We start from the raw sequence: 13,273 nt of genomic DNA on the forward strand, positions 1-13,273 counted from the left end.
AGCAGCACGTGTACTAACAGGAACTAAGAAACGAGATCATATTTCTCCTGTTTTAGCTTCTCTGCACTGGCTCCCTGTAAAATCCAGAATTGAATTTAAAATCCTACTTTTAACTTATAAAGCTCTAAATGATCAGGCTCCGTCATATCTTAGAGAGCTCATAGTGCCATATAATCCCACCAGAACACTGCGCTCGTGGTCCCAAAAGTCTCTAAAAGTAGATCAGGAGCCAGAGCCTTCAGCTATCAGGCTTCTCTCCTGTGGAATCATCTTCCTGTTACGGTCCGGGAGGCAGACACCATCTCCACATTTAAGACTAGACTTAAGACTTTCCTCTTTGATAAAGCTTATAGTTAGGGCTGGCTCAGGCTTGCCCTGTACCAGCCCCTAGTTAGGTTGACTTAGGCCTAGTCTGCCGGGGGACCTCCTATAATACACCGGGCACCTTCTCTCTCTCTATCTCTCATGTCCTGTTACTGCATCTTGCTAACTCGGCCATACTGCATGTCACTAACTCAGCCTCTTCTCCGGAGCCTTTGTGCTCCACTGTCTCTCAGAATAACTCATATCGCAGCGGTGCCTCGATAGTGTGACGTGTGTGGTTGTGCTGCTGCCGTGGTCCTGCCAGATGCCTCCTGCTGCTGCTGTTATCATTAGTCATACTTCTACTGTTGTTATACACATATGATTATTGTCACATACATATACTATCAGATATTAATATTTACTTTAAACATATTGTACCACAATAGCCAGAATCATAATTATAATATTATTACTTTCATTAATGTTGTTGTAAGCTACTGTCATTACTGTCTTTCCTGCATCTCTCTCTGTCTCTGTCTCTCTTTCTGTTTCATTGTGTCATATGGATTAATTTATTATGTTGATCTCTTCTATATGACATCTATTGTACATCTGTCCATCCTGGAAGAGGGATCCCTCCTCAGTTGCTCTTCCTGGGATTTCTACCGTTCCCCCCCCCCCACCCCCCCCCCCCCCGTTAAAGGTTTTTGGGGAGTTTTTCCTTATCCACTATGAGGGTCATAAGGACAGAGGGATGTCGTATGCTATAAAGCCCTGTGAGGCAAATTGTGATTTGTGATATTGGGCTTTATAAATAAAATTGATTGGTTGATAGATTGATTGATGCGACCATTGGCAGTGTCTGATGCTGTGCTACAGGCTGGCTGGATGGGACCGGTGGTGTTGGATACGATAAAGCCCCAGAACAATGATGCCATGCCCTTAAGGAAATGCGGGTTGTTGTATGGCCAGTATGTAAAAAGGTACTGGTTGCACTGCAGCAAGTTGCATGGGAGCCGTAGTTGGTGCTGGCCTCACAGTTGCAGCAGCAGTGGTTGGCGCGATGCAGACAGGGTTTTTTATGGCTACAGTGGCAGTAGGAATAGCTGGAGCTGGCATTTGGCTAAGCGGAACTGCAGCTGGAGGAGCTGTAATGGATGGTGCAATAGGTGCAGCTAGAGTAGCACCAGCTGAGACCGGTGGCAACACATCAGCATGGGGACCCATGGTTGTAGCGACAGGAATGTTAGCCGTATGTAGCTGCTGTGGTGTAGACTGCCATAGGCTGGCCTGAATAAGATGCTTTGAATCAGCTGGGGTGTCACCTGTCACCACTGGTAAGGGATTAAAGCTTGCTGCTACTGATGCACTATTAGATGACCTTACGTTGTCTTGTTCCTGCAGAAAGGAGGTGACAAGCTTAGCTACTGCTAGCTCATTCTCCACCTTCTGGAGCCGGCGTCGTCAGTCTAGCTGTTTAGCCATAGCTTCCCGCGCTTGGTGCTCCTCCTCTTGTAGGCGTTGGTCTTCTTGGGCTTGAGCGCAAAGGCGTTTACTCTCCATGTAAGCTTTGGAATCCTCTTCAAATTGCTGTTGCAGCTCTGCAAGCTCCATCTGCTTGATCCTTTCCTCTAATAGAGCAGTCTGGACAATGGAAAGACCGGGGCTGGGGTAGATTCCCACTGATGACCGAGATGATAGCCTGGAGGATGCACTTGACCAGAAGCTCGATACACTTTTCTCAGAAAGATTCCTCTTGGAGCCACTATGTCTGGGTGGCGTGGTTGGAGGATGCTGGGAGGGAAGATAATCGACATTATAGTTGGCCAAATGCACTGGAGGGTGGTGCTCTCTATAGGGTTGTCCAGATGAATTAGTGCTGTCCAGTGGTGATTCCATAGCGTGTGGTGAATCAGGTTTGAGATACTTTAATTTTCAATGCAGGAGGTTTACAACAAGTGTCCATTTGTGTGTATGGTTCTGAAATAAACAAAGGGAAAAAATAGCTTTACACTCAATTCTTATAAATATGCATACACAATCTTTAAACAGTCACTCATTTAAACATGATCCTCGGATCGGGTATCGGCACCAATCATGTTATTTTTACAAAATCGGAATCGGTAGTAAAAGATTGGAGGAATCAAAACAACAACAATGGCCAGGTTTTTCATCTATGTTGTTCATTGTTGCCTCCGCTTTCCAATGTATTGTAACCGAGCGTCCTGGGTTCGCCTAACTGAGTGCAGCTAATGAGCAATAGATGGACAGCAGTCGAGACAACAGGTTCAGCGGCCATGGCTTCTCTCTTTATTCCGAGCAACACAGCCACACCAAAGGCGGAACCTCGCCTTCCACAGCCCTACGGCAACTCTGGAGGGACAATTTGTTTACAATTCAGAATTTGTGTACATTTTGTGCTGCTGAACCACCGATAAGCTTTTTGGATACTATTTAGATAAAAATAAACCTTATGGGACAACTTGGATGCATTCTTTTTTTTCCTTTCTTAATGCTTTGCAAAGTATCGGATCCGACTCGGTTTTGGACTCGGTTTCAAAATAAAGGACTCGGTATTGGATTGGATGCAAAAATAATGTGATCGGGACATCCCTAACACATTGCCATAGGCAGCACTCTTAAGCCAGGCAGGGGAAAGCCAAATTCTCCGAAAATGAGCATTTGTCACTGTTTTGGTCTCTATTTCATCATAAACATTATTTATTTTATTTATTATTCTTTTTTTTCTACATTTTGATTTCCCATTAAGATTTATATAGACACATTTATCATTTTCTACTATATAGATACTCTATCTCTATTGTGCTGTCAACAAGCCTGTGCTCTGAGATTTAACTATCTGCTACAGGCTCTTCCAGTCAGAATCCCACTTCTTTATTTTAAACAATTTGATCAAATCTGAAATAAATTTATATGGAATAATAAATGCCCCAGGTTGAGCCTGAAAAAACTACAGAGAGACCAGTAGAAAGAGGTGGCCTTGGTGTGGCTAATCTATTACTTTACCACTATGCATTTATTATTAAACATATGGCACAATGGGCTTTGCCCCCAGAAAGAGCCCCACCATGGTTTCTTCTCGAGAGCACCATTTGTGCACCTCTTGAACCTATAAACTGTATCTCAGCTGGACTGGCCCCGCAAAGTTGTTTACATCCCATTATTTCTCATACCCAATGGGTGTGGAATAAAATAGCTAAGATATTTAAAAAAAAATTAAAGATTATTTTTATGGTCTTTTTGCCTTTAATGATAGGACAGTGAGTGAAATGGGGAGACAGAGAAAGAGTGGGGTCAGGGTCATGAAGCCTCCTCTTATATGCAATGATTCTCAAGGCCTCTGATTCTAAAATATTTGCATTAAAATTATGTTGGGAAACTTTTTTAAAGGTATCTTATACAGAGGAGGAATGGTTGAAAATTCACAGCAACGGGAAGAAATTATCAAGGGAATTACAAACAAGATTGATTCAATTCAAAATTTTAAATAGAACTTATTGGACACCAGCCAAGCTCCACAGAGCGGGTTTGGCTGATAGCCCTGAGTGTTGGAGGTGTCATGACAAGGATGGCGGTTTAGTGCACATGCTCTGGAACTGTTCAAAAGTTCAGGAATATTGGTCTGTAATACACACTACAGTGGAAAACATTACTGGCGTCAATATTCCATTTTCTCCCAAGTTATTTATTTTGGGAGATCCTTCCTTACTAAAAGATTTGAATCCTTCCTTAGCGGAGTGGATCCAAACTGCCTTTATGTTAGGGAGGAAACTGCTGGTTAAAGACTGGAAAGCATCTGCTGCACCTGCACCATCCTTGTGGTATACATCTCTTGGGCAGTTGGCTGCTTTTGAGCGCCTATCATACAGACTGTTGGATAAGGTGGAGAAATATGATTTGAAATGGGGAAAGTACCACACCTATACGTTGGGGTCTGAAAGTGTGTCCATCTCATAAATGATAAACTGTATATTCTATGCAGTAAACTTTTAAAATGTATACATGTATGATATTGCTGCGAACTAATTTACTATGTACTCTGCACAACTCAGCACTAACCTGTTTTTTTTGTTTGTTTTTTTAATTAATTACTTAATTAATTTATTTATTTATTTTTGTTCTTATTGGTTGTAGTACATTTTTGTTATCTGCTCTTTTTTTTCATTTTTTCTCCCCTCTTTTTTTCCCGCCTGTGTTTTGTTATGTTTTTTTTAATTTAATTTCTCGGTTTTCATAATATTATTTCAATGGGTAGCAACATACCTGAAATCTATGCATTACTGCATTAAATGTAAAATGTATACCCTATAAAAAGAAAACACAATAAAAATTTAAAACAAAAAAAAACAAAAAGAGGTCGACAAGGTCAGAGTGAGTCTATTTTTCTCATTGGATCTTAGATTTTTTTGTCCTTACATTTTTCCTAGACATTTTTTTGACATTTTTTTCTATTTACTCTAAGAATTCTAAATATTGAATAGGGTTATTTAGCTCTTAATTAAAGTTTTATTAAAATTATGATTAAAATTTTCTTGACATGCTAATTGCCCTTATTACATTTGCTTTATATGTTTGTATATATTTTTCTATGATATTTTTCTATGCTCTTTGGTCTATACTTATTAATCGGTTTCGATAGGGTCACATAGCTCTTTATCTTTTTTTTTTTCTTCCTTTTTTTCTTATTTTTTATGCTATGACTCCCAAGTATAGACAGATCCTTGTTTGGTGATCTCTCAGGGATTTCCTTAGCATAGATCTATTTTATAATCATTTTTCTCTTTAGATGTTTAATGGATGGGCAGCACGGTGGTGTGGTGGTTAGCACTCTCGCCTCACAGCAAGAGGGTTGCCGGTTCAATCCCGGGCGTGGGAGCCCTTCTGTGCGGAGTTTGCATGTTCTCCCTGTGTCAGCGTGGGTTCTCTCCGGGCACTCCGGCTTCCTCCCACAGTCCAAAGACATGCAGATTGGGGACTAGGTTAATTGATAACTAAATTGTCCGTAGGTGTGAATGTGAGCGTGAATGGTTGTTTGTCTCTATGTGTCAGCCCTGCGATAGTCTGGTGACCTGTCCAGGGTGAACCCTGCCTCTCACCCAGTGTCAGCTGGGATAGGCTCCAGCCCCCCCGCGACCCTTAAGAGGATGAAGTGGTTAGAAGAAGATGAAGAATGTTTAATGGATTGTACATATATAGTGCAGGTTTTTGCTTTGGTGTGTTTTTGGCAACTTTTGTCTGCTCAAGGCTATCTTTATGTATTTGTTGATTTGCATTGCCATTTTTGTATTGTTGCTTTATGTGTGTCTCTGGGACGTTCAGCCCTGTAGATTGTTTCTCTCAGGCTCGTGACACCTGTTGCCTTTCATGTTGATTCCTGAGGCCACACATCTTCCATTTGAGGAGGCCACATGTGTGTTTGCACACATGGATCCTATTGTATAATCATATGGTCTTGTCACTGATTGGACTTTGGGTCTCACCTGGTTATCTATATTTGTGTTGCCATTTCTTTTGTTCTCCACCCTGATGATGGCTTTATGCTGAAACGCGTTCATTTTCTGTCCACAATTAAAATACAAAAGAAGATGGATCAATGAGTGCCATTGTTTTGTTTGTTTGTTTAATCATAAACAACCCAGAAATGGTGCTCAAAGTGCAAAATACTGGACTTCTCCTTTAACTAAGAGATTACATATGGTACTCAGCGAGGTTATCAAGAGAGCTAATTAATATTGGCTAAAGGAGCCATTAAGCTAGCGCATATTGCAATGTAGCAGTCAATTAACAAAGACAAACTGGAAAGTTCACAAAAGTTTACATGCTAACTAAATTAAACTCACTCTACTGTAAGTGAAACATGGGCGGCTTCTTACCATGTTCATTCACGCACACACATCAAAAGAGAGAAAGAGAAAGTCGTTAATTCAATTAACTGCACCAGCACCATCAAGTTGACCAAAAAACAATTGATTTTGTCATTCTACTACCAAACGTTGTATTAAAATGTGTATTTGCATAAATTAATAATGTATATGATAAAAAAGTGATACTTGGCTTCAGTGTACCGGTACAATACTGTATTGATCTTTTCACTCACCCCTGCAATTTATAAGTTTGTTTGGGACAGCCCAAAATCACAAAGTGTGAAGGGGCCTTTTGTATGTGGAGCTCTAATGGTGTTCTGATGATGCTGGTGGTGGTGGAGATCATGTGACTCAAATGTTCACTTGAGGTCTGGTGACTGTGACTGTAACCCTTGATTCACATCATTGTGGTACTCATCAAACCACCTAGTGAGCCATATGGATGGATCCTCATTCATGGTGTTTCTATACTCCATGTCTCCTTTAGATTTACTTTCTATTCATCTTTATTACAGTATTTATATTTTAACTTTTGATAGATTTTTTTGACGAATGTTGTTTTTAATTCTGCAACATAACATTTTGTAACACCTTCAGTGTAAATTACGATTCAAGTCAACTACAAAGGTTTTTAAATTGTGTGTAAAGTGGTGTTTTAGGGGCATGTAGCAGTCATGTTCATTTCATTTCATTTTGACAGCTATTTTAGATTCAGTCTTGGTCTTGAGATGAAAATGCTTATTAGTTTTAGTCGAAGTGTAATAATTTTTATACTTTAAGTCTAGTTTTTGTCGATGAAGATTCTGAATGTTTTATTCACATTTTTTAATCTTTAAACTAATCCAGTTAGGCTAATTCATGTATCAAAAATTAGAATCAAGGTGACACATATAAAAATTTCATTTAGACATTTTTTTTTCTACAAATAATTTCTGCACACATACAAACTGTCTTTTCTCAGTAGTTTTTGACAGGTTTAAGGGGTTATTTACAAGCGCACATACTTTCATTTGAAAAGTTCAATATTTCTCTATTTATGCTCTCAAAAACTTTGACACCATAAATAACTAATCTGAGAAAACTAGGATTTGTACCCAGGTTCATTGTAAACTCTAAGTTATCCATCTCACTGTTAAATGCAGAAAAATAACTTAACACTTAACTGAATTCTTTCTTAATTTGTGACATGTTAGTCTAGAGGTTTAAACTTTGTCCTCTGATAGAGTTGATGATTAAAACTAAACTTTCATCTCTGTCAGAGAAAACTGACCTGTGTTCAGACTGTTTACTTGCAGCACAGCTACACTCACAGTTAACATGATGCATCATTGGGATGCATGATGCTGATGTCAGTGGAGATACTGTATTTCAGGTTGGTCAAGTCAGGCAGTCTGTCTGTCTGTCTGTGTCTGTGTCTGTAGTTTTATGGTTAACATGAATCTTGCAACTCTAACTTACCGTAACTGTCATCTTGTGTTATTTAATTAACATAGTTTTGGCTTCATTCTGTATGTAAAGTGTCCTTTGGCTTTGATTACATATAAGGCACCTAAAATCTAATTTTCCGTTGTCATTATTGACTAATCCATATTATGTGTCATATGAAATATCTAGTTACAGTGGTATAAAACAAAGGACAACAGCAAATCCTGACACAGGACAAACTGCCATCAAACAATATTTTGTGTTTTTACTTCAATAAGTAATTGATTACCAAGAGTATTGGTGATTATTTTCCGTTGATCAGTCAAATTATTGCTTCTACACTACTTAAGCTAGAAAACAAAACCAAAAACAAAGATATAAAAAACTAATTAAGGTTTCCAACATCACACACTTCCAATGTATGTTGTTAGTTTTATGTAGCTCTGGTCAGGAGAAGATGACTGGAGGGGAGGTGATATTCTGTTTCTCTCCATGGTCATGTCTTTGGATTGTTGAGCTGATCAGTCAGACTCTACTTCTTCTGCTTCTCCTGCAGTAGTAGGCATACCTTGGGGCGACAACACCTGTTCTAATTATTTGAGCCTCCTTTTCAGAAATAGGAGTCCAAATGATCTTCTCTACTTGAAAGGCATGTTTCCATTTGCTCCAAATGAAAAAGGAGGATTCCTGGAGAAAATGGGCGGGTGGAAACCTGGAGGCAATAGATAGATTCCTGCTGCTGCTCTGGATGTTTGTGTGTGTGTGTGTGTGTGTGTGTGTGTGTGTGTGTGTGTGTGTGTGTGTGTGTATTCATTAAATGGTATAGTGTGGTTTGATTCAAATAATTTAAAAAAGCAGTTACCTGGGTGTCCTAATGTGGGCCAGTGTGTGTGAGGAGGAGACAGTGGAACAGAGACATACTCTGGCTGTGTGAGTGTGTTCTCTGCAGAACGACAGGCTCATACCTGCCCTGAGCTTCTGCCTTTTTGTTGGCTTTAATTAAGAACTTGGAAATTAGTGCCCTGCTGAGTTGAAAAAGAAGACAGTTTAGCTTTTGGCAATACACACCCCTTTGTCATTTCACAATCTGCCTGATTTGGCTCACTTTACTGGACTAGGGAATAGTTGTGTGTGTGTGTGTGTGTGTGTGTGTGTGTGTGTTACATGTCCATATGTTTGACATCCTTCCTTTTTTTTAAAAACCTAAAGAAGTTGCGTTACATTTGCAGACAGCTGATGACGCTACATAATGCTGCTGGCTGTAATGTGCTGAGTTTGAGAGCTGCACTCTGAATGTTTGGGAATGTCCCATCTTTTTATGTGATTTTTGTACATCATGCACATGGTCTGCTGTGATTTTAGAAAGGAAGTCATGTGACCAGGTAATCAGCTAATCTCTGAAACCATACAGCGCTACTTTAAAGGTCCAGTGTGTAGGATTTAGTGGCATCTAGTGGTGAGGTTGGGAGAAGTATGCCGAAATGCAAAATTTGAATGACCAAAATGCAAAAATGTGAATGACCCTATTAAGAGCCAGTGTTTGTTTTGTCTGTTTTGGGCTACTGTAGAAAAAAACATGACAAATTCTGTGGAAGAGGGCCTGCCTTGTAGATATGTAGACATTTTAGACATTAATGGCTCACTCTAAGGTAACAGAAACACAATAATTCTTAGTTTCAGGTGATTATATACTAATAAAAACATAGTTATAAATAGTATGCTCCTAAATCCTACACACTGGACCTTTACCCTCTATAGCAGCTTTGACTTTAGTTTGTACATCTCTGTGCACTCTTAGGTTCACACCAAACGTGATGCAAATTTCTCGGGTTGCATTACTTGTGCGAGTTTGAACGCTAGAATATTTTGTGTTGACTCGCTGTATGTGTGCAAATGACATGACAGTGTCTGCATGAAATCACTGAATCGATGATTGAACTTCCGCTGGTACATTCTCAGCATCATACATCCCTGGAGGATCTCAATGCTGATTGGCTATCATGGTGCAAACTGGTCGCTAAAGTTCAGATTTTTTCAACTCTCTTGAATAAGCGTATGATGCGAAATTGCACCACTTACTTCATTTGCACTGCTTAATTTGCATATTTTGCATCATTGTTGTTATATCCATCGCGTCCATTATGTTACCCAGTTGGAATTCAAGTCTAATAGCGTCTTTGAATTGACTTAACATGTTATTCACTAGCACAAATTGTGTTATTTACGCCCAGTGTGAACACAACATGAGGTTGCTACTGTGTCCTCACAGTAACAACTGAAATAGCAGCCGTGCTCGTTGGACTTTTTTTTTGCCCTGGTTTGGGCTTGCCAACATGAGAGACCTGTGGACACTACTCAGGGCTGCAGATACGCAAATACGTGTTTTTTGAAAACACTGTCATAAAATTTATGTCATAGATTATTGCTGTCAAACAATGTGTAATTCTGATATCCTTATACACACATGCAAAGATTACATGCAACTCAAAGCTCAGGCAATGAAAGACCACCACATTCTCACTCCGACCTCATCACATATCGACGTTTGGTCATAGGCTTTCCACGTCCAGATATGACGTCCAAGGTACCCTGGGTGCATTGATTGTTGATGTTCTGGGACACTGTGTCAACTTCAGCCTGTTACATGCATTGTCTGTTTTCAAAATACACTTCCGTTTTCACAGGAAATGTACAGTTGTCATACAGTCTCTTTCAAAATGAACACACTACGTCAGTACAACACCGCAAATTGATGTTTTTTTTTTCATTTAACAACAAACAAGCACATGGTTGGTTTTAGGCACCAAAAGTACGTGGTGGGGTTAAGGCAAAAAGAACAGGGTTTGGCTTTACTGTCTTACGGGAAGCAGGCATCTTGGGTGAAAGTTTTCCATGACTTTGGAGTGAGCCCAGGTTGGCTTAGCACTCTTGGGATATTCGGCCGTTAGACGACACCATAAATGTGACAAGTTTATATCGCATAATCAGCTACAGGGATTTGTAAGAAATTAGGTTTGCACCATCTTGTAATGAGTCGATGCATAAAATTTGACAATACTTGCTTAATGTGGGCATGGCTTATTACAATAAATCCAAATTTCTAGAGATTTCACAAGGAACTTATATATTTTCAGTAGTTAAGTAGGAAGGTGATTGTCTTTTAATGCTAAGGTTAAGAGTTCAAAACCCGCTTGTGCCATCCTGTATGTAGCCTGAATCTTTTGACACTTCTCACAAAACAGCACTATTTGTGTACAAATTAATAGACATGTGATACAGTTTCAGATATGGAATTAAATAAAAATTCAGTGCAAATGTAGTGCGAAACACATTTTCATTTTCACATTCTGTGATGACCACAATCAATAATTTTAAAGAACAGTCTTACTTCTTGTCCGTTCAAACAGAAACAAGCATTCAAATGCTCATAGTCTGCTTGGATCCCCATAAATGCTGCTTGCAGCTTTAATGTTGTGTGCGTCTGTGAAATTAAATCTAGTAGTTGAAATTAAATTTGATTTATTGTGTTAAATTGAAATTTCCCAAAAAGGCTTTCCAAAGCATCTATACTAAATGTTAGACTATATGGTTGTAAGTGGATCAGTCATGTGTGAAATATTTAGGTGTGGGATGCTGATGCCTCCTCTTTAGGCCTTTATTCAACCTATTGAGGTATTATCTGGGGTCTATGAGGAAAAACACATGATTAACCACACACACTCACTCCATTTACATATAGTAAAGTACACACAGACTCTGTTGACATAACATGTACTTTCTCTTCCATGCCAAAGATCAGTCACCTTTTTTTTTTTTGTATAATTAGATAGCATTCATATATTCCTTATCTGAGCTTCTCTGATGTAGTAAAACTGAGAAAAATGAATGTGGATTAAAGCAACTCATACACAGCTGATTTCTTTTTCCTGACCTTCACTGGTTCAAGCTCTCACCTTGCTGCAGTGATGTGAAAAGATATTTCAGGATGTGTCAGTACACCATGACACCACTACTGAGTACATCCAACCACATCCATCAGTGAGAGGCTGGGTGAACGTTTGGAGTATCCACCTGTGTATAAGCTACTTAAAATTACTATGCACTACACACTTCAAGTTGCATAAAACTGTTCGCTAACCTAAGGTCTTAATTTCACAATACTTCCTAACAAAATTCCTCTGTCCCAAAAAAAGCAACTTTTTTCCCACTCTGACTCTGACAGCATGTGATACAACTTCACCTGCCAGTAAATCTGATTGACTTATGACATGATTGATTAAACTGATCCATTTGGTTTTTGCTCTTTTTTTTCCAGGTTTGGTTCAGCAATCGAAGGGCCAGGTGGCGAAAACAAGCAGGAGCAAATCAACTAGCAGCTTTCAACCACCTGTTGCCGGGTGGATTTCCTCCCACAGGGATGCCAACACTTCCTGCATACCAGCTGCCAGAGTCCAGCTACCCAACCAACACTCTGTCCCAAGGTAGAGAAGATAACACTTTTTAACTGGTAATGTACAGATTGGTGACAAATGATAAGAAACTCCAGCATGCAGTGTGTGTGTGTGTGTGTGTGTGTGTGTGTGTGTGTGTGTGGCCAACCCTCTAATAATTATTAATAAAAATAAAGATACATACAGTAGCACATTTTTTACTTACTTACATATTTATAAATGTATTTCAATTTCAATACACATTGCAGGGGGGGATCTCCCCTAGGAAAACTTGAGCCTTAATTTATGGTGGAAATACCTTGATTTATGCAATGGAAAACTCAAAATTCAGGCTGCAGTTCAAAATAAAAATAAGATGGAATATAATGCAGTAGGCTGAGAGGTATTTTGTACTGCTTTCAGATATTTATTTTCCTGTAGATCAACTTTTGTCATTTACTGTTATCCCTGCAATGAAGAACCATGTTCTGCAGTGAGGTTTAAATGGTTCTGGATGTACAGAGTAGAAGCTGCTCTGACACACAGACACACTCCAGTTTCTACCTTCTTTCTTTAATCTTTAATTAGACATGAAATCAACAGAGTGCTGAAGATAAGAGACTTTAGTGGGGGGAAGTTCGGTTTATTTACATTAAATTCAGCCTCTTACAAACATGGCACTTTTCTTCATGCCATGTTGCAGGGCTTGGTATTATATTTTCTCTTGATGTTACTTTTTCATCAGAACCCTTTCATTTAACCCTGTTAAACCCAAATATAGAAAAAAGAGCAAAACATTTTTTTTTCACCTCTCAGATGTTGTTAAAGGAGGTGTCTGATGCAGAAATTGAATTGAATTGATTTTTTTTTTTTTTTTTTTACGTTTTAGTAAGTTTTTACAGAAATGTAATATTGCAACATTGGGCCTGGATGGGTGCAAAATTTATGTATTTGCACTCACACTGTCAGAACAAATATACTGACAACTAAGGGTTCATTTGCAGTTTGGATTGCTTACCAAGCTCTATAACAGTAAATATCATGAATAATAATCACACAATAGTCATATTTTTATGAATCATAATTTATTGGGGAAAAAAAACAGAATGAAAACTTCGGTGCAGACCCAGGACATGCTGGCAGAGCCCTGATTAGTGGGAGACGACGGCAATGACAACTTTGTTCAAAAACCAGTGCCCAGTGTTCATGTACAGTGGTACTCCAAAA

At 39.1% G+C, this 13,273-nt stretch overlaps 1 protein-coding gene across 4 annotated transcripts in view; it reads left to right on the forward strand.

Annotated features, from left to right (window-relative positions):
* The window catches only part of LOC117258368 (paired box protein Pax-7-like), a 240,631-nt gene that overhangs the window by 78,592 nt on the left and 148,766 nt on the right, over window positions 1–13,273 (forward strand). For all 4 annotated transcript variants that reach the window (XM_033629198.2, XM_033629199.2, XM_078170386.1 and 1 more), the window contains exon 6: window positions 11,932–12,097. In XM_033629198.2, the coding sequence (XP_033485089.1) occupies window positions 11,932–12,097 (166 nt within the window). The remainder of the gene's footprint in view (window positions 1–11,931; window positions 12,098–13,273) is intronic.

This window comes from Epinephelus lanceolatus, chromosome 8, assembly GCF_041903045.1.
Source record: "Epinephelus lanceolatus isolate andai-2023 chromosome 8, ASM4190304v1, whole genome shotgun sequence".
NCBI classification, from domain to species: Eukaryota; Metazoa; Chordata; class Actinopteri; order Perciformes; family Serranidae; genus Epinephelus; species Epinephelus lanceolatus.